The sequence below is a fragment of the Ruditapes philippinarum genome, unplaced genomic scaffold (genome assembly GCF_026571515.1).
Source record: "Ruditapes philippinarum isolate M1 unplaced genomic scaffold, ASM2657151v2 ctg351_1_1_1_1, whole genome shotgun sequence".
NCBI classification, from domain to species: domain Eukaryota; kingdom Metazoa; phylum Mollusca; class Bivalvia; order Venerida; family Veneridae; genus Ruditapes; species Ruditapes philippinarum.
The window spans coordinates 63,158-90,192 of record NW_026864352.1 but is presented as its reverse complement, the minus strand read 5'-3'; the positions used below and the strand labels follow the sequence as shown (position 1 = coordinate 90,192).

At 32.3% G+C, this 27,035-nt stretch overlaps 1 protein-coding gene across 6 annotated transcripts in view; it reads right to left on the bottom strand.

The window, feature by feature from the left end:
• Positions 1–27,035, bottom strand: part of LOC132725308 (AAC-rich mRNA clone AAC11 protein-like) — a 103,392-nt gene that overhangs the window by 44,044 nt on the left and 32,313 nt on the right. For 3 of the 6 annotated variants that reach the window (XM_060710411.1, XM_060710408.1, XM_060710409.1), the window contains exon 3: positions 18,284–18,373. The exons of 2 other annotated variants lie outside the window; for them this stretch is intronic. In XM_060710411.1, coding sequence (XP_060566394.1) covers positions 18,284–18,373 — 90 coding nt within the window. Of the gene's footprint in view, positions 1–18,283; positions 18,374–26,072; positions 26,288–27,035 lie in introns of all 6 variants that reach the window. One more of the 6 variants, XM_060710413.1, reaches the window with a different exon arrangement.

Here is a 27,035-nt window from a genome sequence, read left to right as displayed (position 1 = left end):
TGTTAAAACATGTATTATTTCAGGAGTGATGTTACGGGGGCAGTAGAGCAATGGTTTGAATCCGACCAGAGATGAGAGTCTCTTTTAGTGTCTTATGTACTAACTGCTATGTTAACCCAGGAACCAGTCAACTGACACTAATCCATTAAACTTACATGTCTACTGGTCTCCCAAAAAGGGGTTTGACACTAATTGAAAAACAACGATGAACTTGCTAGTTAAGAAGATGCATATTTTCATATCCTCTTATCTACATATTACATATTGTAAATAATTAAATATAATTCATTTTCATTCCAAAAAGAAATGTTGATTTAGATTATTGTATTTGTTTAGATTGATCTTGAGATCAGTAATTATTATGTCCCTAAAGAAACAGACATGACTGTTTTAGGTACATATCAATCAGTTAAATGAGAGAGAATGTCCATGAATTGTCTCATTATTCTTTATTTATTTACATACTGGGTTACGCCTTTAACAGAAAAGACAGGACATTATAAAGTGCATTAAATTTGAATAGAAAGTCTACAACAAAATCTTTAAATCAATGATGTAAAATTACTTACGATGAACATGATGCCGTTTCTGGTAATGGTGAGGCGGAGTCTGATGGAGGCACCCAATAATCTGAATACAAGCCTAGTCGCGAAGTCTCCTTAAATCGTGTACGAATCTCCACCATTTTTCTACGGAACTTAGCAACATAATCCGGGAATGACATATTTGTTACCGCCATGAAATATGTTGTTTCTCTCCAAACATATAAAGTTACGATCAACAGTCTTGGCTTCGATCAATACTCGTTACGGCAACTGTATATCCATTTAGCAGATTAACAATATTCCCTCATGAATTATTTCAATTTTCATAAATCTCTCATTACAAAAAGCAATTGTTATATTACATCTCACCTAAAGTCGTAGGATGTATAAAATTGTCAATTATTTAATTCTGTTCACACTGTACTTCCTAAAGAGAATAGATATTCTCTATTCAATATTCCAGATTCAAACAGGCGAAAGCTGTGAAAACCGTATTTTTCAATAAATAAAATCGCAATTAATGTCCACAATAAACCAATAATGCTAGAGATTATCACCCAGATAATAACCAATGTTGTCTGCCTGTTGTCGGCAATTTAAAACACAGCTATAAAAGAGGATTGCAAAAATAAAAATGTTGACGTTAAAATTAAAGTCCACTGCAGCAAAAACTTTATACGATTTAAGAAAGTTAATTTGAATACACTAATTCATCTTATCATTCGGGTCACATAGCAAATCTTGTGAAGTGGTCTAAGAGCTATTGTTCAATCTCCCTTAAATAAATTGAGAAAAGATAAGCTAGTAATCAAACTTTCATTAAAGCAAAAATCAAAAGATTTGCTTTTGGAGAAATCTAAATGAACAGTTTTATAGCCCTGCCTGTTTTATTAAGTTAATTATAAGTTAGAAAAAATGAACATATTTTATTGTGCGACTTTTGTGAAAATGTAATGTTGCCATCAATGCAGTAATTATATCCTTTCACTACAGCTTTATTTAGCAATTATCTGATATTTTGATATAATCATCACCCCCACTAATGCTTTTTCTCATTATGTGTATTGAAATATTTTCAGATAGTTATATTATAACTAGATACAACTTGTTTGATTATATATTTTATAACACCAGAATTATATTAATACTTTGGAATTATTTTGAAAATACTTCCTAATCTGATAAATATTTTAGTCCCAAACAAAAACAAGAACTATCACTAAATGTGATTAATACCCCCACAAGTCTGCTTCGGAAATGAGGATGTTACTAGTAACAGAATACCTTGTAATAGAATTGAAACATAGAGTTATGGTTGTGGGCAATTAAAGATAATTGTGGTTCATGTATGTTGCATTTCCTTTCAATGTGGTTGGCCATTGATGAAGTTTAATTGAATTACTCTGTAATAAGTCCAGAAAGACAAAGAAAAAGAACAAAGGGCAATAACTCTATAAATACTGAAGATAGAGTTATAGTTCTTGTGCACTGCACTTCCTCTTATTGTGCTTGACCATTGTATAAAGTTGTTTTGAATTCCAACCAGTACGTTTTAAGTTATGCTCCGGACAAGGAAAAGTATCAAAGGGCAGTAACTCTGTATTTTGTCAAAATGGAGTTATGGCTCTTGTGCACTGCACTTCCTTTTAATGTCCTTGACAACTGTATGAAGTTGTACTGAATTCCAAACAGTAGTTTTCAAGTTATGCTCTGGACAAGGAAAAGTAACAAAGGGCAATAACTCTGTAATTAGTCAAGATGGAGTTATGGTTCTTGTGCACTGCACTTCCCCTTATTGTGCTTGACCATTGTATGAAGTTGTTTTGAATTCCAACCAGTAGTTTTCAAGTCATGCTCTGGAGAAGGAAAAGTAACAAAGGGCAGTAACTCTGTAATTAGTCAAGATGGAGTTATGGTTCTTGTGCACTGCACTTCCTCTCAATGTGCTTGACCATTGTATGAAGTTATAATGAATTCCAACAATAAGTCTTCAAGTTATGGTCTGTACAAAAGAAAGCAATGGAAAAGTAACAAAGGGCAATAACTCTGTAATAAGTCAAGATGGAGTTATGGTTCTTGTGCACTGCACTTCCCCTTATTGTGCTTGGCCATTGTATGAAGTTGTTTTGAATTCCAACCAGTAGTTTTAAAGTCATGCTCTGGACAAGGAAAATAAACAAAGGGCAGTAACTCTGTAATAAGTCAAAATGGAGTTATGGTTCTTGTGCACTGCACTTCCTCTCAATGTGCTGGACCATTGTATGAAGTTATAATGAATTGCAACAAATAGTCTTCAAGTTATGGTCCGGACAAAAGAAAGCAATGGAAAAGTAATAAAGGGCAATAACTCTGTAATTACTTTAGATAGAGTTATGGTTCTTATGCACTGCACTTCCTCTCAATGTGCTTGACCATTGTATGTAGTTATATTGAATTCCAACCATTAGTCTTCAAGTTATGGTCCGGACAAAAAAAAGAAGGCAATGGAAAAGCAACAAAGGGCAATAACTCTGTAATTACTTTAGATAGAGTTATGGTTCTTGTGCACTGCACTTCCCCTTATTGTGTTTGACAATTGTATGAAGTTGTTTTGAATTCCAACCAGTAGTTTTCAAGTTATGCCACGGACAAGGAAAAGTAACAAAGGGCAATAACTCTGTAATTAGTCAAGATAGAGTTATGTTTTCTTACGCACTGCACTTCCTCTCAATGTGCTTGACCATTGTATGTAGTTATATTGAATTCCAACCATTAGTCTTCAAGTTATGCTCCGGACAAGGAAAATGCAACGGACAAAAAAAAAGCAATGGAAAAGCAACAAAGGGCAATAACTCTGTAATTACTTTAGATAGAGTTATGGTTCTTGTGCGCTGCACTTCCCCTTATTGTGCTTGACAATTGTATGAAGTTGTTTTGAATTCCAACCAGTAGTTTTCAAGTTATGCCCCGGACAAGGAAAAGTAACAAAGGGCAATAACTCTGTAATTAGTCAAGATAGAGTTATGGTTCTTGTGCACTGCACTTCCTCTCAATGTGCTTGACCATTGTATGTAGTTATATTGAATTCCAACCATTAGTTTTCAAGTTATGCTCCGGACAAGGAAAATGCAACGGACGTCTGGACCGACCGACCGACCGACCAACCAACCGACCGACCACCGGGTGACTCCTATATACCCCCCAAACTTCGTTTTTGGGGGTATAATAATAACTATTCTATGTATGGTAGTAACATCTGTCATCAGTTATGGAATAGCTCGCAATAAATCAAAAGACATTTGTTAATTTTATCAGTAGTCTACAGTGGCTGGGCTGACAGTTTATCATCTTCAAGACTTTAAATCACTGACACCTCTCCCCATATCTGAGAAACAAGAAAATCTCTATGTAAAGTGATGTTTTACTTAGTTTAAACATACCAATAAAGGCAATAAGAATTAACATTTTTCATAGGAACATTACTGAAATTCTATTTCACATATTTTCAAAGATTTTTATAGGGGAGTTTCTCATAACTTGTTTATATATAAAATGCCTAAATATTAAATGTCTTTACAATAAAAAATGAAGGGAGATAAATTGATTATCATATATAAAAGCAGAGTTTGTGCCCCTAACATCGTCATTTCATATCAAACTTTATAGCATCTCATAATAATTGTATGCCAAAGAAATATACGTTGTTACGGCATTTTTATTTCCAGAGGTATACAAGCCTTTCGTACTTAAATTGACTAAAATCTCAACGGGATACCTCAAATAAATTCATATTATGTTATCAATTACCTTAATTACCTCCCTTTTTATTCCTTTATCATCCAGAAATATATTATCATAACTAAATCTTTTTTCTTTCAAAATGGTTTTAAATATAGATGTTTATAGAAATTGATGGATATGTATAAGTTGTGATTTTGAAACTGGGCAATACCCAGGGTTCAACTGTTTATACTCACATGTGGGTGATTATAAGGCTGAATAAATACTTGGTTTCACTTTGTTCTAAATGGATGAAGTGGGTAATTTATTATTTTGTCAAGTGGTTCTTAAAACTGACCCTATCAAACATTGATAACACAAAATTTTGATTTTAATTTCTTTAAGAAACAAAGCTGCCAAATTTTAAATACATGTATCTACAAAAATAATACTGCCAATATAATAAAAAAGTGCATTAAATGCAGTACATTACTATATAATATAATGCTGTTTTTTGTTGTTTTGTTGTTTTTTGCTTTATTTAAATTTGTGACACATTACCGTAGATTGAGGTATTAAAATAAACATAAATAATTTGATTATATCATAAAATTTTGATTCTCTGCCTTTACAATAATTTATGCTCATGAATAATCATAATATATGGATATAGCCTGATTTTCTACTTACAATATGATACACTAGCCTTAAAGTTTTGAGATTTATATTAAATAAATTAATAATTATATGTTATATTTATGACATAACATAATTATAGTTATTTCACCTTAAAGGTCATTGTTTCCTCTCCTTTAAATTAGATCTATCAAAATAGTTTATTTAACTAATTTAGTCAAAGTGCACAGTCAAGTTTTAATGATCAACATTATTTTTTGTCCAATCACATTGCAGTATTTTTCAAATTTCTGCTAAGTCTAACTTTGGTTAATGTGTACTAACTAAATAAAATTTACTTAATCTGTTGTCTAACCAGTCTAACAAATTTCAGTAATGCATTATTTTAGGGAGGAGTTAGAGGTGTGGTTTGCACTCTGAATTGTAAAATATAAAGGTTAGAAAAACAATGCCAATGTAAAAATAATTAGGCTTTCTAAATGTTAGGATACACATCAATTGATTTATTACATAGATAATACATGTGGGGCACGCAGAGACAAATGATTACATAGTAACTTTTTTATATCCTTTTAACTCTAAGAAAAATGTCTGTTATAAATTGCTGACTGTTTTCTAGAAAAAGTAACCAAAAAATTATTTTCTTTCACTTGATAGGAATTAACTGCATTAACAATCCTTGATATTAAGAATACAATGATTACATTTTTGGCTGTAAACTAACCCCCTCCACCTGTTAACCAAAATTGACACACAGAAAAAAAAATGAACTGTTTTTCAAATGAGCAAATCAATAGGGATTTTAAATGTTAGTGAATAACTTGAAGCTAATAACGAATTTGTATCAATTAATAATCTCTAATGTATTTTTCTCACATTTTCCATTTATTTTAAAAGGATGTACACATTTCATTAACTCCATTGTTTATACCTACATGTAATTACTGTAGATAAAGGTATAAATTCTGTGACATTTCAGTAAAAATGTGCCTGATTATATGTTGAAAGGGCCATTTATTAAACTTATCTAAATGTGAAATGTTAGAAACTTGACAAGGTGTAGACATCTTGTAGAGCAAAAGGGCGGAGCTATCAGTGATTTAGAGAAATGCCTTGTTTTTGGTTGAAAAAAATAATGTTGATCATTAAATAGGTTAATGTTTAATAATATGTATTAACAAAAATAATTGGTCGCCTGCCTGTGGCAGGCTTGACCAATTATTTTTGTTAATACATATTATTAAACACTAACCTATACATAATTTTTTTCATTTATGAATATTTTTAGTTTTTATGTCTCTAGTCAGAATTAATAATTTATCCTTATAAATTAATTATAATTTATAAAACAATTATAAGACAAGCAATGGGTGATATAATTAATATTGCAGAACATAATTATATAATATATTGTAAAATATAGTAATTAATACACTCAGCTGTTTTAGAAAAAATCCCATTTATAATGCATGTATATTAATCCTGCAGGCAAAGTGAAAAATTATTCAAATTCTGCTATTTTGATCTTTACATAATGAAATCACTCGAGGAGAATAAAATACACCTAATGAGCTTTAAATATCAAGTTAATAAGTTTATCAAATTTAAACTAACACAGTAATAATTTAAAGATAACATTTAAACCAACCTTATTCTTTGACTATCCCAAATGACTCCACAAAATAATTAGTAATAAACCATTGTAAGCCAAATGTCAACTTGAACTTTTGCTCTAATTTGAATAAGAATTTTAATAATGGTATTTTTTTACAAGCACTACTTTATGCACTATTAAATGAAGTCTCCACAAAAATTACTTGAAACCTAAAGTCAACAAAAAAATAAGTCTACATTTGACGTGGAATGACAATAAAAGATATGGCACTGTAATGTGTCCCATAAAGTCAATACAAAACGTTATAAAAATGTAATATTTTATCTTGAAGATAATGTACTGTATCTAGTTAAGCAAAAGAACATGTAAAATGAACAGTGGATCAATATGTTTACTGTGTGTTCTTCAGTTTTAAAGCAAAAGAGATGGTGCCATCTTTATCACATAAAAACAGCATTTTTTCTATCAAAATATGGAAATATGAATTTAGACAAAATGAGACAATAACTATACCTTGTTATATATGGCTCCCAAAAATTAATCAGCTACAGCCTTTAAGACAGAAAAAGTCAATTACTAAATTAGTCCATAATCTGTTTTAGAAGATATTTAAACACGGCCGACATCATGCCTTACTGAGGTCATCAGTAGGCATTGCACATTAATTTTCAGTACATTAACTAATCCTTTATTACAACTTATTTCCTAATGTTTCAAATCCAATTCAATTTGATTAAATACAATGATAATATAACTCCACAAAACAAAGTCTTACAGTCCTCTCCTATCCTTGTCAGTGAAAACATTCAAAACACAACACACTCCAAATAAATAACAATAATTACAAACTTCCCCCTTTTATAACAAAAGTAAAATTTTTACTATATTCAAAGTTATTATTATTGTTACACGTAGCCTTGTACGAAGTTATGTACGATTAAATGAATTCCAAAATTGGCTCTCAAATTGATCTTTTAAGTATGGTCTTAGTGTTGTAATAGAGATTATTCTCTTCTGTTTAACTGATCAGGTAACATACAAAATTTGACTTTTTAGTTTTAGTTGGACATTTTACAGCGAGCCTATTGTAATGCTGTAGATGACTGATACGTATTGAAAGAATCTTTTTGTTTGTCGAGCCGAGTACTCGTCGCATGCAACTGTGATTTTTAGATTGCCAATTTTTGCTACATTATTCGATATGTCAGTTATTGAATAGACGTAATTACATGTTGAAGTAGTTTTCTAAAAGGTCTTATTTTCAACATAATTACCGAATTTGAAACGATTTTGTCCAAAAATTTTGAAAACTTTGATCAAGAAAATAACGTGGCATTTATAAACTTAATCAGAAAAAATAATAACATCAAGTGTTATCTTTCAAACGTTCATTGTGTCAAAATACTTCGGAAGATTTGCAACGGATTAGCAAACGTATGGAAGTTAATACCTACAAATTTTTTATCATTCAAATCTAATACCATTAATTCAAAAACATATCAAAATTCAGTTTCCTATCACATGAATCTATTCAATTATATACAATTATGACCTTGTTCGGAAATTGTCCTTAAAAAGTTGAACGTTAATTCGCACTCAACATTCAGTGAATAACTTTGTTATAACTACAATACATGCACTGTTCTGAACCATCACCATGATTGACTTAGAACTTAATGAATAAAGTCCATTAAATCTTGTAATATAATCTTTAATAATGTACAAGAGAACTCATTCATACCTGAAAAAGGCATCGGTCCATAACATTATTTATTACTTAGTTTAAAGTAACAGATCTCAAGAAGTCATATCAAAGTAATATGATGATCAACTTAATTACCCACGAGCCTCAGATATGAAATGCTTGAGAAAGTAGTATAATATAGCATATTAACAAAACATCATGCAATAAACTGTTCACTAATTTAAGAGACAAAATTAATGTAGTCAAAAACACCATTAAAGATCCGTAGAAAAACTAAAACATCAACAACAATATACTCTAAACTCATATGATAATAATTATCACCAATAGAATTAACCCTTCTGCAACTCAATAACAAACTAGAAATGTGTCCATAGGACACGGGTGCCCCCACCGCGCCACTGTTCTGTCAATCTTTTTACTAAGTCAAGGGAAATAACTCTACAAATACTGGATAAATCCACAAGCAAAAGCCCAGGTGCAAATCTAAAATATGCTGAGCAACCTGCCCATAAGGTTTAATGACTATGTCAAATCCTTTTTGAGAAACTTGCAACACAAGTTGAAAATTGCAAAATTTTACTAAGTCAAGGGCAATAACTCAGAAAATACTAAAAATATCCAGAAGAAAATACCCAGGTGCACAACTTCACATGCTGATCAACATTCCTGTAAAGTTTCATGACTCTAGGTCAAATACTTTTTGAGTTACGTGCGACACAAGTTGAAAATTGCAAAATTTTACTAAGTCAAGGGCAATGACTCTGAAAATACTAAAAATATCCAAACGAAAATACCCAGGTGCACAACTACACATGCTGATCAACATTCCTGTAAAGTTTCATGACTCAAGGTCAAATACTTTTTGAGTTACATGCGACACAAGTTGAAAATTGCAAAATTTAACTAAGTCAAGGGCAATAACTCTGAAAATACTAAAAATATCCAGACGAAAATACCCAGGTGCACAACTACACATGCTGATCAACATTCCTGTAAAGTTTCATGACTCTAGGTCAAATACTTTTTGAGTTACATGCGACACAAGTTGAAAATTGCAAAATTTAACTAAGTCAAGGGCAATAACTCTGAAAATACTAAAAAATATCCAGACGAAAATACCCAGGTGCACAACTACACATGCTGATCAACATTCCTGTAAAGTTTCATGACTCTAGGGTCAAATACTTTTTGAGTTACATGCGACACAAGTTGAAAATTGCAAAATTTAACTAAGTCAAGGGCAATAACTCTGAAAATACTAAAAATATCCAGACGAAAATACCCAGGTGCACAACTTCACATGCTGATCAACATTCCTGTAAAGTTTCATGACTCTAGGTCAAATACTTTTTGAGTTACATGGGACACAAAAGTGAACAGACGGACGGACGGACAAGGGTAAATCTAAATGCCCGCCACTAACGTGGGGGCACAAAAATGAAAACACTGATAACAAGAAGCGCCGCAATGCGACGAAAACCAGGTTTTCAACGACCAAGTTTTGATGTGACAGCAATCAATAGGTCAAAAAGCACTGAAGTTATTGAGTAGAAGCTGAAAATTCTATTGTAAGCAAATGACCTTGAACTTGATCCAAGATATCTTAGTGGCAATCCAAAGCTGCCACTCAGCAAGTTTGGTGTCAAAAGGTCAAAGCAAACTCAAGTTATAACATGAAAACTAAATACATGTACATTAACCTTGATCACAGACACCTGGGTAGCAATCCCAAGCTGCCTCTTGATATAAGCTACCCATTCATCAAGTTTGGTGTCATTAGGCCAAAGCAAACTCAAGTTATTGAGTAGAAACTGAATTTCTATTTTTAGTAACAGTGACCTTGACCTTGATCACAGACACCAGGATAGCAATCCAAAGCTGCCTGTTGATATAACCTATCCATTCACCAAGTTTGGTGTCAATAGGCCAAAGCAAACTCAAGTTACTGAGCAGAAACAGTGGCCTTGACCTTGATAACATACACCTGGGTAGCAATCCCAAGCTGCCTCTTGATATAAGCGATCCATACACCAAGTTTGGTATCAATAGGCCAAAGCAAACTCAAAATATTGAGCGGAAAATGAATTTCTATTTTTAGTAACAGTGACCTTGACCTTGATCACAGACACCTGGATAGCAATCCCAAGCTTGCCTCTTGAGTTAAGCTATCCATACACCAAGTTTGGTGTCAATAAGCCAAAGCAAACTCAAGTTATAAAGCAGCAACTGAATTTCTATTTCTAGTAACAGTGACCTTGACCTTGATCACAGACACCTGGATAGCAATCCCAAGCTGCCTCTTGATATAAGCTATCCATACACCAAGTTTGGTGTCAATAGGCCAAAGCAAACTCAAGTTATTGAGCAGAAACTGAATTTCTATTTTTAGTAACAGTGACCTTGACCTTGATCACAGACACCTGGGTAGCAATCCCAAGCTGCCTCTTGATATAAGCTATCCATACACCAAGTTTGGTGTCAATAGGCCAAAGCAAACTCAAGTTATTGAGCGGAAACTGAATTTCTATTTTTAGTAACAGTGACCTTTACCTTGATCACACACATCTGGGTAGCAATCCCAAGCTGCCTCTTGATATAAGCTATCCATACACCAAGTTTGGTGTCAATAGGTGAAAGCAAACTCAAGTTATTGAGCGGAAAATGAATTTCTATTTTTTAGTAACAGTGACCTTGACCTTGATCACAGACACCTGGGTAGCAATCACGAGCTGCCTCTTGATATAAGCTATCCATACACCAAGTTTGGTGTCAATAGGCCACAGCAAACTGAATTTATTGAGCGGAAACTGAATTTCTATTTTTAGTAACAGTGACCTTGACCTTGATCACAGACACCTGGGTAGCAATCCCAAGCTGCCTCTTGATATAAGCTACCTACACACAAGTTTGGTGTCAATAGGCCAAAGCAAACTAAAGTTATTGAGCGGAAACCAAAAGTTGACGCCTGCCCGCCCGCCGCCCGCCGACTTCGGCATTACAATAACCCGGGTTTTCGTTGAAAACCTGGTTAATAAGCTGGAAACAATGACTTAGATTCTGGCAATACACTGGTGCTCATGTTAGTAGCTGACACTTAGAATGGAAACATCTGGAAATACAAAGGCATGAATTTATTCATCTTGTATTACTGATATCATATGTGTCAGCATGTTAACAAATTCTGTTTGCACTGGAAACACAAAGGCAAGAAATCACTGCAAAAAGATTGCACCAGTAGAGAATGCAGAGGTAAAATTAGTGTTAAAATTGAAAAAAATTGTCAGCTTCAAAAGTCATGGGTACAAGGGAAAATATTAAACTGACTTAGATTGAAATAGGTTGTTTTACTAATACATGTGTACTAGTTAAAACAGATCAAATAGTTGTATAAATACACTAGAAAGCAAGTTGGTGGGAAAATGTACTGGTAAGAAAAAGAAATAGCATTAAAAACATTAACAACAAAAAAAACTAGTTAATCTTATCACCCTTATTCTTTAGACTTATAAAATCTTTTAGAAAATTTAAATACCTTTGAGTGAAATCAGATTAAGGTGACTATTAAGGAACCAACAAACCCGAGGTGGAATTGATCTAAAAACAGGACTGATGCACATCACAACAGCTCCGCGTAATTTGTGATTGTGCATTTATTGACAATTCTATAAGCCATTGCTACTTTTAAACTTTGAATGAGTTGTAATTTGTTAGATACAAAATAAAAATATTTCTTTCTTTTACATCGCTAGGTTTAAACTGTTTTGAGAACTACTAATTGTTGTTAGGTTTGTCGTGAAGTGCTGTGTGAGAGATTAAATGTCAGCATTGTATTTCCTGATCTGCAATCAGAAAATACAAAAATCAAAATGACAACACAATAGCCTGCGTATAACCATAAAATATTCAGATTATTACCAGAATCTAGCACCACTGGAAGTATACTTATTTTAAAATCATTTTGTTATTAATGATGTTGTTATTATAAAATTATACTTTTCTCAGATATCAGCTTAGCTACTTAAGTCTCCTGTCAAACATGTTTAAGAAAGTTTTAATGAAGTGTATAATTACATATCTTAATTCAAAATATCTTATTACAAATTATTCAAACTATTATAATGTTTATGTATTGTAATTTTGTACAATGTCAGTGTAAGGCCAGATAATAATATTATTGTCAGATCTGATAAACATCATTCATGATAGCTGATAATAGAATAACAAACTGGCAATCAACTGGGTAAAAAACTGAATATACACTGGTAATACAACTGGATTTAAACAGACAATGCTCACATCTTTGTAAAGGAACAAAAATGTTATTGGTTCAATTCAAATATTAAGAAACATAGAGTATTAAAGTCAATTTTAACAACTGAAAAATAATGCAGTTGCTAGAATTACTTTTAATTTAGTTAATTTATTCATTAAGTCTTTTTTAACAAATTATAAATACTCAGCTTCATCAATTATCCCAAATTTGAAGTCATAATATCTTTCACAATAGTGCAAAAAGCAAAATTTTCTATCTACAAATAAATAACAATTTCCGTGGCACAAAATGCGTCAAATAAAACTAAATTATAAAAAAAAAAGAAAATCAATCCAACATAATGTATAAAACACCACTATGATACTCCAATGCCATAAAGAAAGTTTTGAGGTTTCATGAAGCATTTCTTAATAAACTGTGAAATATTCATCACTGTGTTTTTTTTTATATTAAATGTAAAACCTTTATAAATCATGATATATGATGTACTGCTATTTAATCACTTTGTTAAGAGCCCTAAATACTTGCACATCAGCCTGAAAGAACAGGTCAATTTTCATAAAACCATTTAAAGCAAATAATGGTACATGCTGAATAAAAACTCAAATATCCACTTCAACATTTGACAAAACTATATATCCATATACCTGCAGTAGTTTAATAATTACTTTTATACAAGTCCTACTATTTCAAATAAAGTAAATTGACCCATACAAAAAAGCAATTTTCAATTTTTTTAGAAATTTTAAATCAATGTAACTATATAAATAAAATTTTAACAAAGAAATTTAATTGAAGACTCTAGAGTGTCCTTAAAACTGTATAGTAACTTTTTGGTTCACACATACTCTATATAATTATTGTACCAGAATTCCCAACAAAACATGAGACCTCGGATCACTCCCCTCAGCTGTTCACTCAAAGATCAAATTTCCTTTAACTATAACATATATACATGATAAATCTTAAAAAATCTTTCGTTAAACTCAAGTAGAAAAAAAAATAAGGAATCCCTAAAGAACAAAATTGAAAACATTACATGATTGGTTTCACTGAGCCTGTTTATGGACATTACTGAGTTTTTGCCATTATTATGGTGGGGTCATAAAAAAGCTACAATAGAAGAAACTGAAAGTACTACAAACAACAATAGTGTCATGCTCAACTATCTTAGCCACCACACAGAACAAACAATGCTGAAAAGGTTGATTTCTCACAGGAGTCATGCACAGCCTGTCTTAATACCAGTTAATATAGGTATCTACCTGAATATCTTCACTCCATTCAATCATATATAAGTCATTCTAGAGTTTATAATGTAATAATTTTTATGCTTTTTTCTGCATCTAATGCTTGTTATACAATTTCACATTCTATATCAGTCTGAAATGATGCCCTTTTTTGATGTAAAAGGTCCTTTAATGCTAATAATTATAACGCCATGTAAATAATTATGAAATATAGCAATTTGTATATATAGTTGTATAAAAGTTGTGTTATATGTACTGTGTCAAGTTACAATCCCTATACAATTTGAATAAAATCGATTCTATTTTGGCCAATCTTTTGACACATGTTCCATCACAAACAGCAACATCATTGTATTAGCTTACCATTATTTGAAAGATTATAGAACATATCAAACTGAATTAGATAAAGGGAGGTAATAACCTACATAACCTTACATTATACAGTATGATTTTTCTCCCTTGACCTATATGTATACACAAGTCAGCAATTCTTATCTGAAGGTAAAAGGAGGTTAACCTTAAATATAGTCAGACATTTTTCAGTATGATTATTCTCCCTTGACCTATATGTATACACAAGTCAACATTCTTATCTGAAGGTAAAGGGAGGTTAACCTTAAATATAGTCAGACATTTTTCAGTATGATTATTCTCCCTTGACCTATATAATAGATAATTATATTTAGATATTGTGAAATGAACATAGACAGTGTGTAATTAAAGTTGATTTTACTCAAAACTAAACTTAATCTGCATTTGACTAACCAAATGTATTACATGTTACTCACTTTTTGAAATCATTATAATTCTAATCACACTATCTGAAAATTTCTATTCTTTTTAAAAAAAATCTACAGTAAATTAAATCTAATTTTATAAATAAAACAACATTTAACACAAACAGTTTAAGTAGTCTATGAAAAAAGAGGAACATTTCCTATGTAAATTTTGATTTGAAGTGTTTCAAGTCACTCTTAAAATACTGTTGTTTATACATAATACAACTTCCCAGCTTTACTACCTAAGATACATCTAAAATATTTTCAGTACATTACAAGCCCCTGAGAAGAAATCACAAGTCTTCAGTCAGCTTTCTGGATCTAAGCTTTCTTAAATTACATTAGCATAGTCCCTTCTGGAATTAGATCCAACAGTGGTGGTAGGGGGGGGGGACAACTAATCTCCATAATTAAGATATTGTGCATCATGGAGAATTAATAAGGGATTACATGATTGTATAATATTAAACACCATTCAGTTTCAGCCATTTTCACTCATGCTTTACAACAATTCATTTGTAAAAAATAGTTTGCAAGTACATGACTGTGCATAGTGCATACAACATCAACAACAACAAGTGATTTCAAATTATCTGAACATGGTCATTATAGATAAGAAAAACATGAAAATCACCAATACACATGTTTACAATTTAGTTAAGCACACCTTTTAACCAGAAAAGTACTAAACATTATTAATTACTTTAGTATGACCAATCTTTGTACCCATCAAAACTACTTATCACCTACACACAACCTAAACCCAAGAATTGATTTTCCTGAGCAAAATCTTGTCAATCAAAACTTAAAATTGTAAAAAAAAATTACGAGACAAATATTAGATTTCATGAGTTGAAAATATCTGAGAAATATATGTAAATTTTGAAGTGAGAGTTTGCTCAAAAATGTTTGAAAAATATTTACCCTTAACCTGCTTGAATCAAAGTGATTAGTATTTGTTGCTACCATTATATAGTCAGGCCAGCCTGGACATCTGAGCATGATCTACATGTATAGCCAACACATTTGAGCCATCTGGCCATGATCTACATGTACAGCCAAGACATCTGTGCCATCTGACCATGATCAACATGTATAGCCTGGACACCTGACCATGATCTACATGTATAGCCTGGACATCTGACCATGATCTACATGTATAGCCTGGACATCTGTGCCATCTGGCCATGATCTACATGTATAACTTGCATCTGGCCATCTATCCATGATCTATATGTATAGCCTGGACATCTGACCATGATCTACATGTATAGCCTGGACATCTGTGCCATCTGGCCATGATCTACATGTATAGCCTGGACATCTGTGCCATCTATCCATGATCTACATGTATAGCCTGGACATCTGTGCCATGATCTACATGTATAGCTTGGACATCTGACTATGATCTACATGTATAGCCTAGACATCTGACCATGATCTACATGTATAGCCTGGACATCTGACCATGATCTACATGTATAGCCTGGACATCTGACCATGATCTACATGTATAGCCTGGACATCTGTGCCATCTGGCCATGATCTACATGTATAGCCTGGACATATGACCATGATCTACATGTATAGCCTGGACATCTGACTTTGATCTACATGTATAGTCAAGACATCTGACCATGATCTACATGTATAGCCTGGACATCTGACTATGATCTTCATGTATAACCTTGTCATCTGACCATGATCTACATGTAAAGCTAAGACATCTGGCCATGATCTACATGAATAGCCTGGACATCTGACTATGATCTGACATCTGACCAGGATCTACATGTAAAGCTAAGACATCTGCCATGATCTTACATTTTTAGCCTGGACATCTGGCCATGATCTACATGTATAACCTAGACATCTGACCATGATCTACATGTAAAGCCTAAACATCTGGCCATGATGTACATGTATAGCCTAGACATCTGACCATGATCTACATGTATAGCCTGGACATCTTACCATGATCTACATATATAGCCTGGACTATTGTGCCATCTGGCCAAGATCTACACGTATAGCCTGGACATCTGACCATGATTTACATGTATAGCCTAAACATCTGACAATAATCTTCATGCATAGCCAAGACATTCGTGCCATTTGGCCATGATCTACATGTATAGCCTAGACATCTGGCCAAGATCTACACATATAGCCTGGACATCTGACCATGATTTACATGTATAGCCTAAACATCTGACAATGATCTACATGCATAGCCAAGACATCCGTGCCATCTGGCCATGATCTACATGTATAGCCTAGACATCTGGCCAAGATCTACACATATAGCCTGGACATCTGACCATGACTTACATGTATAGCCTAAACATCTGACAATGATCTACATGCCAAGACATCCGTGCCATCTGGCCATGAACTACATGTATAGCCTAGACATCTGGCCAAGATCTACACATATAGCCTTGACATCTGACCATGATTTACATTTATAGTCAAGACATCTGTGCTACCTGGCCATGATCAACATGTTCAGCCTAGACATCTGACCATGTTCTACATGTATAGCCTAGACATCTGGCAATGATCTACATGTATAGCCTAGACATATGACCATGATGTACATGTATAGCCTAGACATCTGGCAATGATCTACATGTATAGCCTGGACATCTGACCATGATCTACATGTATAGCCTAGACATCTGGCCATGATCTACATGTATAGCCTAGACATCTGACCATTATCTACATGTATAGCCTAGCCATCTGACCATTATCTACATGTATAGCCTGGACATCTGACCATGATCTACATGTATAGCTAAGACATATGACCATGATCTACATGTATAGCTAAGACATATGACCATGATCTACATGTATAGCTAAGACATATGACCATGATCTACATGTATAGCTAAGACATCTGACCATGTTCTACATGTATAGCTAAGATATCTGACCATGATCTACATGTATAGCCTAGACATCTGACCATTATCTACATGTATAGCCTAGACATCTGACCATGATCTACATGTAAAGCTAAGACATATGACCATGATCTACATGTATAGCCTAGACATCTGTGCCATCTGGCTATGATCTACATGTTTAGCCTGGACATATGACCATGATCTACATGTACAGCTAGGACATCCGACCATTATCTACATGTATAGCCTAGACATATGACCATGATCTACATGTATAGCCTGGACATCTGACCATGATCTACATGTATAGCCTAGACATCTGACCATGATCTACATGTATAGCTAAGACATATGACCATGATCTACATGTATAGCCTAGACATGTGACCATTATTTACATGTATAGCCTAGACATCTGACCATGATCTACATGTATAGCCTAGACATCTGGCCATGATCTACATGTATAGCCTAGACATCTGGCCATGATCTACATGTATAGCCTAGACATCTGACCATGATCTACATGTGTAGCCTAGACATCTGACCATGATCTACATGTATAGCCTGGACATCTGACCATGATCTACATGTATAGCCTAGACATCTGACCATGATCTACATGTATAGCGTGGACATCTGTCCATGATCTACATGTATAGCCTGGACATCTGTGCCATTCGATAATGATCTACATGTACACTGTTGCTAGTCAATTTTTGTATCTGGTCTGTTTCAAATTTGCAGCATGGCAAATACCTTACACAAATTCAGCAGGTAAAGGATAAGATTGAAAGTTTAAGTCTCCAGAACAACAGAGATATGTGAGCACACAACTTAGAACAGCAGTACACAATGTTTACCTGGTAGAAAAATAGTCCTGTTCTGAAGGGAATATGTTAGACTTTGAAGTAAAACCTTCGGTGTAGGTAGGGCATCTCACACGGTAAAACCTGTACATATAATCATTAAACTTAATTTCAAAATTTTACATATTGATCATGTTAAGTCAGTAGTAAAATCAGCATGTTTAGAATTTAACAGAAAGTTGAAACACAATAAAAAATTTCATTTAATTACTTACCCTTCTAAGCTTTTATTAAATCATTTTTAGACACTTTTACACAAACATCTACATAATGACTGATACAATTTCATCAAAATTTACATATTCTTGATTCTCCTTAATATTTGATATATTTTTATCAAATTTATTATAGTTTGATTGCGTTGGAAGCTATAAGCTTATTGAAACACTCTCGAATCTGTTCCTGTAACCAACTAACGTTAGTACTAAACAATGACTGGAAAGTTTCTTGCTCATGGAAACAACATGCCCCTGACGGGGCTTGACCCCACGCAGTCAGCAATCTTTAGATTACTAGTCCACAATGCCACGCCACCACACAATATCTAATATTATACATACATTTTTCAACTTAACTTCCATAATTACAGTTACAGAATTCCTAAAATTTACATTCCCATAAGCAATGTTACCTCCTCAATATTTTTATATAAACCTGAAATTTATACATTTTCAAAATTTGCATCATTACAATAATATATTTGATCAAAATTTATATTATTACAGTTATATTGTTATCAAAATACACTTAATTCCAGCTAGAATATCATCTATCTCAAATTTAAATACCTGTAATTATAATAATATAGTAGTCAAACTTTCTTACTATCCACTTAGACTTCATAAAATTACATAAAGTTACAACAGCTAAATATGTAAATAAGTACATTTGTACTTTTACAAATTTTATATACCGTATAAGAACTTATTTCTGCGGGCTTAATATTTTGCGGTTTTTGTTAAAATAAGGGGTTTTAAATTTCTGCAAATTTTATTTCTGTGGTGTTATCATCCCGCATTAATGAGTTTTATTTCTGCGTTTTAACTGAGATATTTGTACAAAATTAACCAATAAAAAAGACAACATTTCAAGATTTGATGATGTTACATTACTTCCACGGCTGATAATGTGTTTCATCGTAATCAATATGTGTGGGTATGTGCACGTTAAAAACAAACAAGAAATAACATTGCAATGAAAAAAAAAAACTGATAATTTTTTTTAAATATAGAAGCTTGGTGGGTTTAAAAATAAAAAAAAGATCAATGGCAAAAAATCTCAAAATAATCAAAATGCAAAAATCTCACCGTCAACATAATATATTGTACAGATACATTAAAAGGTGTGTTTATAGCAGGTTTTAATGAAAATAAACAAACAAGGGTCATTTTGCATCACCTGTCAAACTAAAATTATAGTGGGTTTTTTTTAAAACTAATTCACAAAAAGACCCATCTAGCTTCGGGTTGAGTGAAAATCATACAAACATGAAGGGGATAATTATTTATTTTCAACAAAAAGGAACAAGCCAAAGTAAGTTTTTTTCTTATATTTTGTGTTCATGACGTATACATAAACAAAAAAATTCCATCTACAAAAGTGGATAACTACACATGGGTACTGTTTTTTATTAAAAAAAACCGTTTTTGAAATTAAATTTAATTTTTAAATAAAAAAAAGGAAAGTTTTTAATTTGTCTGCGGTTTTTTTAAATTTTTGAGTTTGTTTTTTTTTTTGGACCGGCAAAAAATTTGCAAAAAAAGTTCCATTTTTTGGTTCATCCAAGTTTTTTAAATTAAATATGATAAATTAACTTTTTAAAATTAATTTTTTTAATAAAAATTTGGAACTTGTTCAACCCAAAATTTATTTTTTGATAAAAAAACCAATTAAAAACATAATTTCATTTATAGTCATCAATGAAAATCCATATCCTTTAACTCAACCAAAAAAAACTTTTTAAAAATTTTCTTTTTTTATAGTTTTAAACACAAAAATACAAAATGATCCTTTTCCATTTGAATAATTTAGTATTTTAACATCAAGTTAAAAGATCTTTGGGTATGAGTTTTGGGACCTTTTTGTTTTTTAAAAAGTCACATGAAAAAGACTTGTAAGTAATTTTAGTTGTAGTGAGAGATCAAAATTGAGTATCAGTGTTACCACTTGACCACAGGTTATCAGCGTGGGACCAAGCCCTACCCCCTGGGTACCGACCACCCAGGACCCTCTATACTACCCAAATATACTTCAACCCATTCAAAATACATGTCAACACAAAATCTAATAATTCTAACAAAGAATATATTGCTGACACTATAAACTATAGTTTATGGGGGTAGAGCTTGGTCCCACGCCAATAACCTTTGCACTTGACCACATTATTAAACTCTTATTCTGAAAATGGACCAGTTCCTTTAATTAAAACTTGAATGATTTCTATATACCGGAACAATCAGATGTCACACAGGTATCTGTGTCTGAATGACAGTTAAGTTTATGCTCAATTTATTTTAATTTCTTGAGTTATTGGCGACGCCGGTGAGCGGCGTCGTCTATTATGTAATGCTTTTTATTTTTGCCTATGGAAGGAGCTGTTATTATTAGCAGTTAATTTCATGTGTTAATTAGTTTTTGAAACATTGTAATACAAGTTTCAATAAATCCTTGAGAATGAAGAGAAAGTATATTTTTAATACAAGTAGTAATTAAGTGATATTTGAAAACTATACCAAGCTAGATTTTGGTTTCAGGTTGACAAAAATAAGACACACTTTATGAAACTATTTTCATTATAATAATATTACATATTCTTTATATATAAAACACACAGATATACTTTATTAGTGCTTTTACCCAGAATAACATTGTTTTTTATATTTTTTGAAGACACTATTTAGTTTATATGAATTTATTTTAGTTCAATTGTATTGGGCAGCTATAAGGTTATGGAAATACTTTCAATCTGTTCCTGTAACCAACTTTAAGTTAACTAAGCTATGAACCTGCTCAACTTAGGAAACCAAAGTTTGCCCCTGACAGGGTTTGAACCCACACAACCAGCAATAGTTAGATTACTAGTCTGATATGTTAACAACTCCGCCACACGCTTTACAAAAATTTTAATATTTACGACATTTATTGGTGGAAAAAAATTACAAAACTCTTCACCACATTATTTCTATAATACAATGGCTCAAAAGTGCATCATGGCTGTAACTGGCATTTTCAAAAGTGTACAGGAGAAAAGAACAAAAAATAAACAAGAGCTGTCGGTAGGACAGCACGCTCGACTATTCTAAGTGCTTGATAGTAAAAGAGCCTTAATAATGTTAAATTTTTTAAGATCACAAAAGGGCTAATTTTTTTTTATAAATTCACGTTATAGGCCTTAGAGAGAGTCTAATTATACAGTATTGGCTTGACTATTCAGAAGGTAATGTCACAAGGGTGTTTTATTGAGTATAATAATACTAATTACCTATGAATACATAAATTTGACAGAAAAGGTACAAAAGCTTCTAATTAAGATGTTTTATGAAGTAAATCACTGCTTTATTATTAAGAATGCATAAAATTGTCCCAAATAAGGCACAAACCCTTCAGTAGTAATTGAGATAACAGCTTACAAGCAAAACTTTACCATGAATTTCTAAGTTGAAAAAGGGGAGAAAAATCAGCCTAAATGCAAGATAGAATTATGGATCTTTTGTCAGTGACCTACAATTATGACCCTAAATGCATATGTGAAGTTTTAAATAAATATCTTTAATAGTTATTGAGATATGTAAAACTTGCATGTAAACATTAACCAAGAGACTAAGTAGAAAAGGGGATATGAATCAGCCTTAATGCAAACAAGAGTTATGGAACTTGGTCAGTGACAATTATGACCCTCCAATTATGACCCCTAAGTGCATGTGTAAAGTTTCAAGTAAATATCTTTGAAGACCTTTAACCTTTAACCAAAATTTCTAAGTTTCAAAGGGGGCAAATAATTCTGCAAATATTGCAGGCAGAATTATGCAATTTTGCAACTGATTGTACATTGTTACTATAAAAAAGTATTTTAAATTTCAATTGAATATCTCAAGCAATAATTGAGATATTTGACTTTACAAAAAAACTTTAACCAAAATTTTTAAGTTCCAAAGGGGCATAATTCTGTCAATATTGTAGGCAGAGTTATCCAACTTGTCAATCTGATGTACCTTGTTACTATAAATAAGTATTGTAAGTTTCAAGTGAATATCTAAAGCAATAATTGAGATATTTGACTTTACAAAAAACTTTAACCAAAATTTCTAAGTTAAAAAGGGGCATAATTCTGTCAATATTGTAAGCAGAGTTATCCAACTTGTCAATCTGATGTACCTTGTTACTATAAATAAGTATTGTAAGTTTCAACTAAATATCTCAAGCAATAATTGAGATATTTGACTTTACAAAAAACTTTAACCAAAATTTCTAAGTCAAAAAGGGGCATAATTCTGTCAATATTGTAAGCAGAGTTATCCAACTTGTCAATCTGATGTACCTTGTTACTATAAATAAGTATTGTAAGTTTCAATTAAATATCTCAAGCAATAATTGAGATATTTGACTTTACAAAAAACTTTAACCAAAATTTCTAAGTTAAAAAGGGGCATAATTCTGTCAATATTGTAGGCAGAGTTATCCAACTTGTCAATCTGATGAACCTTGTTACTATAAATAAGAATTGTAAGTTTCAATTGAATATCTCAAGTAATGATTGAGATATTTGACTTTACAAAAAAACTTTAACCAACGCAGACGCCGACGCGGACGCTGACGCCGACGCCGGGGCGACTACAATAGCTCTCATATTCTTCGAATAGTCGAGCTAATAAAAACGCTATAACATAGACTGGTATATTTTAAGCTTCCTCAATCAAACAATTCACAATATTGCACAACTGTGGACTTTTATGATCTCCTGTCATAATTAAACTCATTCAAATATTTGCTAAACACATTTATATTTAAAAGAGAGCAACATGATTTCCAATAGAACATTATAAAGTTTATCCTTGATTGTGACAGGCTTAAAAGTAAACTGTCAACTATTCAGGTTTAGAAAATATCCAACTTATAGTTGGCCCCTCCCACCTTTTATTAATCAATAATAACTAGTTAAAAATTAACACTCTTTAGAATCAATTAAACCAGACCATTTTTTTGCTACATTTTTGTGTACTTAATTGATGGATTTATTGGGAAGACAAACATTAAAATTAATTTGTTGACTTTAGATTATTTTCTGGGCCTTCAATCTCTCATTCCTTTTAAATATTTGAGAACACTCCCATCATAACAAAATCAAGGTATGAAATAATAATAAGAATATTAATATTACTATTAAATATATTTTAATGATAGCATATAAATGCCTTAACATATATAAAAGAATGAATTACATAATTAAATTGTACTATTATACAGTAAACATGATTTTCAAGCTCTGTCTGTTATCATTGTGTATATAGATATAGACTGATTAAACTTATATACAAACAGGGAGGGTATCTAATAAGCCATCTAACTGGCTATGGGAAACTATTCCAAATCACAACCTAAAATTTAATGCCTAATGTTTTATACTCATTCTCCAGGAAACTTAAATAGTATTCTCGATTATGAATAAAATACAATTTAAATTTCAAATCTTTTTTTATTTCTTTAATCGTCAACCATAAAAACACTTTAAAATTGTACCTCAAGTTTATGAACTTTGCACGTTTATGTGCATTTACCTTACAAGAGAGATTCATTCAATAAATGTTTAGGACAAAAACAATCAGGGAACATTTTGTCCCTGGGTGAAAAACCCAAATTTAAACAAAATTTTATTGAGGGAAAGATTTTTCCCGTTTTTCCCCATATGTTTTCAATACTTTCGAGCATGTATCAGCTACTGTGTAGCAGAAAACACAAAAATCATTAATGGGCCAAAACATCCTTTTTTAGTCAAGGGCCATAACTCAGCCAAAAACCATTCAAGCGGAAAACACCTGTATTATTCGCATGTACTTTAGGTACCAAACAATCCTGTAAAGTTTCATTCAAATTGCAAAACTGGTATAAGGCAAACTTTAAAAATATAAATCATTAAACGGCCATTACTTTAACAAAAATCATTGAACTGAGAAATGTCAACAAATTGAACCAGTAGTTTTTTAGAGAAATTTGGGGGAGTTTTGTGATGAATGGACAGATGAACATATATACTACACATTTGGATATTAAGGTGGCTACTCCATTCTTTTCTCTATTGTTCTTTTAACAACATAAGAGAAAGCATTAAGCCACCTAAGAGCTTATGGAATGAATGACATTAAAGAAATAGTAGGTATACCTATGATCCTGTGGCCACCTTAGTACCAAAATGTATGCATGGATTGGTAAACGGACCACTATACTCTAGCAGGCAACACAAAAAAATGGTGTTATAATAGTAATTCTATTCTCATTATGCAGTATATCATACAGTCTAACTTGTCCATGCGACCACGTGTATTAAGCGACTTTTGTCTTAAACGACCACTTTAAATCCCCCCCGATCATTTTCTCTCTATATCTTTAATGTATTAAGCGACTTTTGCTCAACGCGACCAGCGACCGCTAATAAGTCACCTAATTGACATCAATCTTTTCATTAAACGACCACTTTCACCTGTCAAGTAATTGTGTTTTTAGAGAACGCCACCTCGTTATGTCACAAGTGTCAGCAATCAAAACACAACAATAAACGTGTGAAAAACTCTATTTCCCATACCGTTTTAGCGTATGCAAATGAAGTTAAGTATACGCGTGACGTGTATTATCCAATAATATCGGATAAACAATGCAACGCTCCGCCCATACTGAGATGGTGTATACGCTTCACTTGTTGACATTTAGACTGCATTGAATTGACCGTGAACTTGATCAGCCATTAAATTAATCGTAACAAATAGATGTAGTTTGTTTATTTCAAATGAAAAAATGCACAACAGAAAACATCTTCACTAATAGGGTTTTCGTGTTGGAGACAAGGAAAAACAACGGAGAAGTTCAAAAATTCTGGAAAAAATGTCAAACATGTACGTAATGGATCAAAACTGTTTTGTCAATAAATATCAGAACGTTATTTTTACATTTGCATCCGTTTAGATTATCGGAGCGCACTTATTATTCAACTTTTATATAAAAATGAAGTTGAAAAACAATCCCATCGAATAAAAAAGATGTCATTTATAAATTTTGACTTTAACATCATGCTGACTGTCTTAAGAGACCGTTTCATTAAGCGACCGTTTTTGGTGTTTCCCTTGCCCGGTCGCTTAATACACGTTTGACTGTATTATTATGGTTCAATGAAAAATTCTACAAAATAGTGCAACACTCCTAAATCTGAAATATGTATCAGTTGATTTATAATAACTTGGTATATTGTTTCCAGCAAATAAACCCATTGATTCAGAAACAAAGCAGCGTCCCTCAAGTAAGAGTTAAAGTTATAAACCTTGTCACAAATGTATGGGTGATGATCACCAACAGTGGGATAAATTAGCTCTACATATACTTTTGTATAGTCCAGCAACAAATAATGTTAAATTAAATCAACATGGGATAATAATTATGAAAGAATTCTTTTTATGAAGCGGCAAACTGCAACCCTTAAAAACCTGTATGTTTCATTCCTTATCACACACTTACCTGCTTTGACACTCGTTTCAGGTTATAAATCCATAATAATACTTGGTTTGTTCTTTAAACTTACCCAAGTCCCTGTGGGACTACTACAGTTGATCCAAACCATGGCAAAGTTTTATGCCGCTGATTTTGGGACATTCGTAGCCGCACCATACGTTGTGAATACATTTGAACTGATGTGAGTTCTTTTTGAGCTTTCATTTGACTGAGTCTCTGATTCATATTAAGCAGTGCAGTATTGCTTGTATTTGTTCCTTGTATACCATTTCCTCCATCTTTATCCTGAAAAACCACACATTGTAACGTTAAATCCAGACATGACATAGATCGTGTAGGTCGTGACGGGGGTGGACGTGGACCAGATCCGGTTCCCGGTGGGTTAGGAATCAGTGCTCCAGAAACATCAACTACTAAACCTGAGCTAGATGGAAGAATAGCAGATTTTGACTTCTTATCCATTTCTATTTCATAACAGTTAAACCTTTTTTAAAACTTTTCACTTAGCGTATAAAAACATTGTGTTGTGGTAGAAGACATTAACGGTTGCTATTTTCTGATATTTCAGCAAACAAAGGAGTCCATGATTTGATTTTTAAGCTTTTAACAAAACACTTCAAATGTTAACACAAGATTTCATTTCGAATTTAATTAATCCATAAAATATATTTCCAACAGGCCAAAGAACATTAAACACAGTATATGAGTTCTGTCCCTATCACAGATTACTGTCGAGTACCGTACAATGCAATGTATAAAGTCAATTAGACTGAATAAAAAATCTCAAAATTGTTTGATAAACATCTTGTGAAGTACCATTGTGGTTGCAAATCACACGTCAAGTCATTTTATTATGTTCGAACATTTAAACTACGGCCAAATAATGAATATGTATCAATAGTTTTAAACAAATATAATCTGTCTATTAGCATTTCCATGTCTTAAAACCACTATACTAACAACAGATGCAATAAAGCGATAAACTTTAACACTTTTTATTTGAATATTAAAGTCTTATTTATTTACTTTTTTA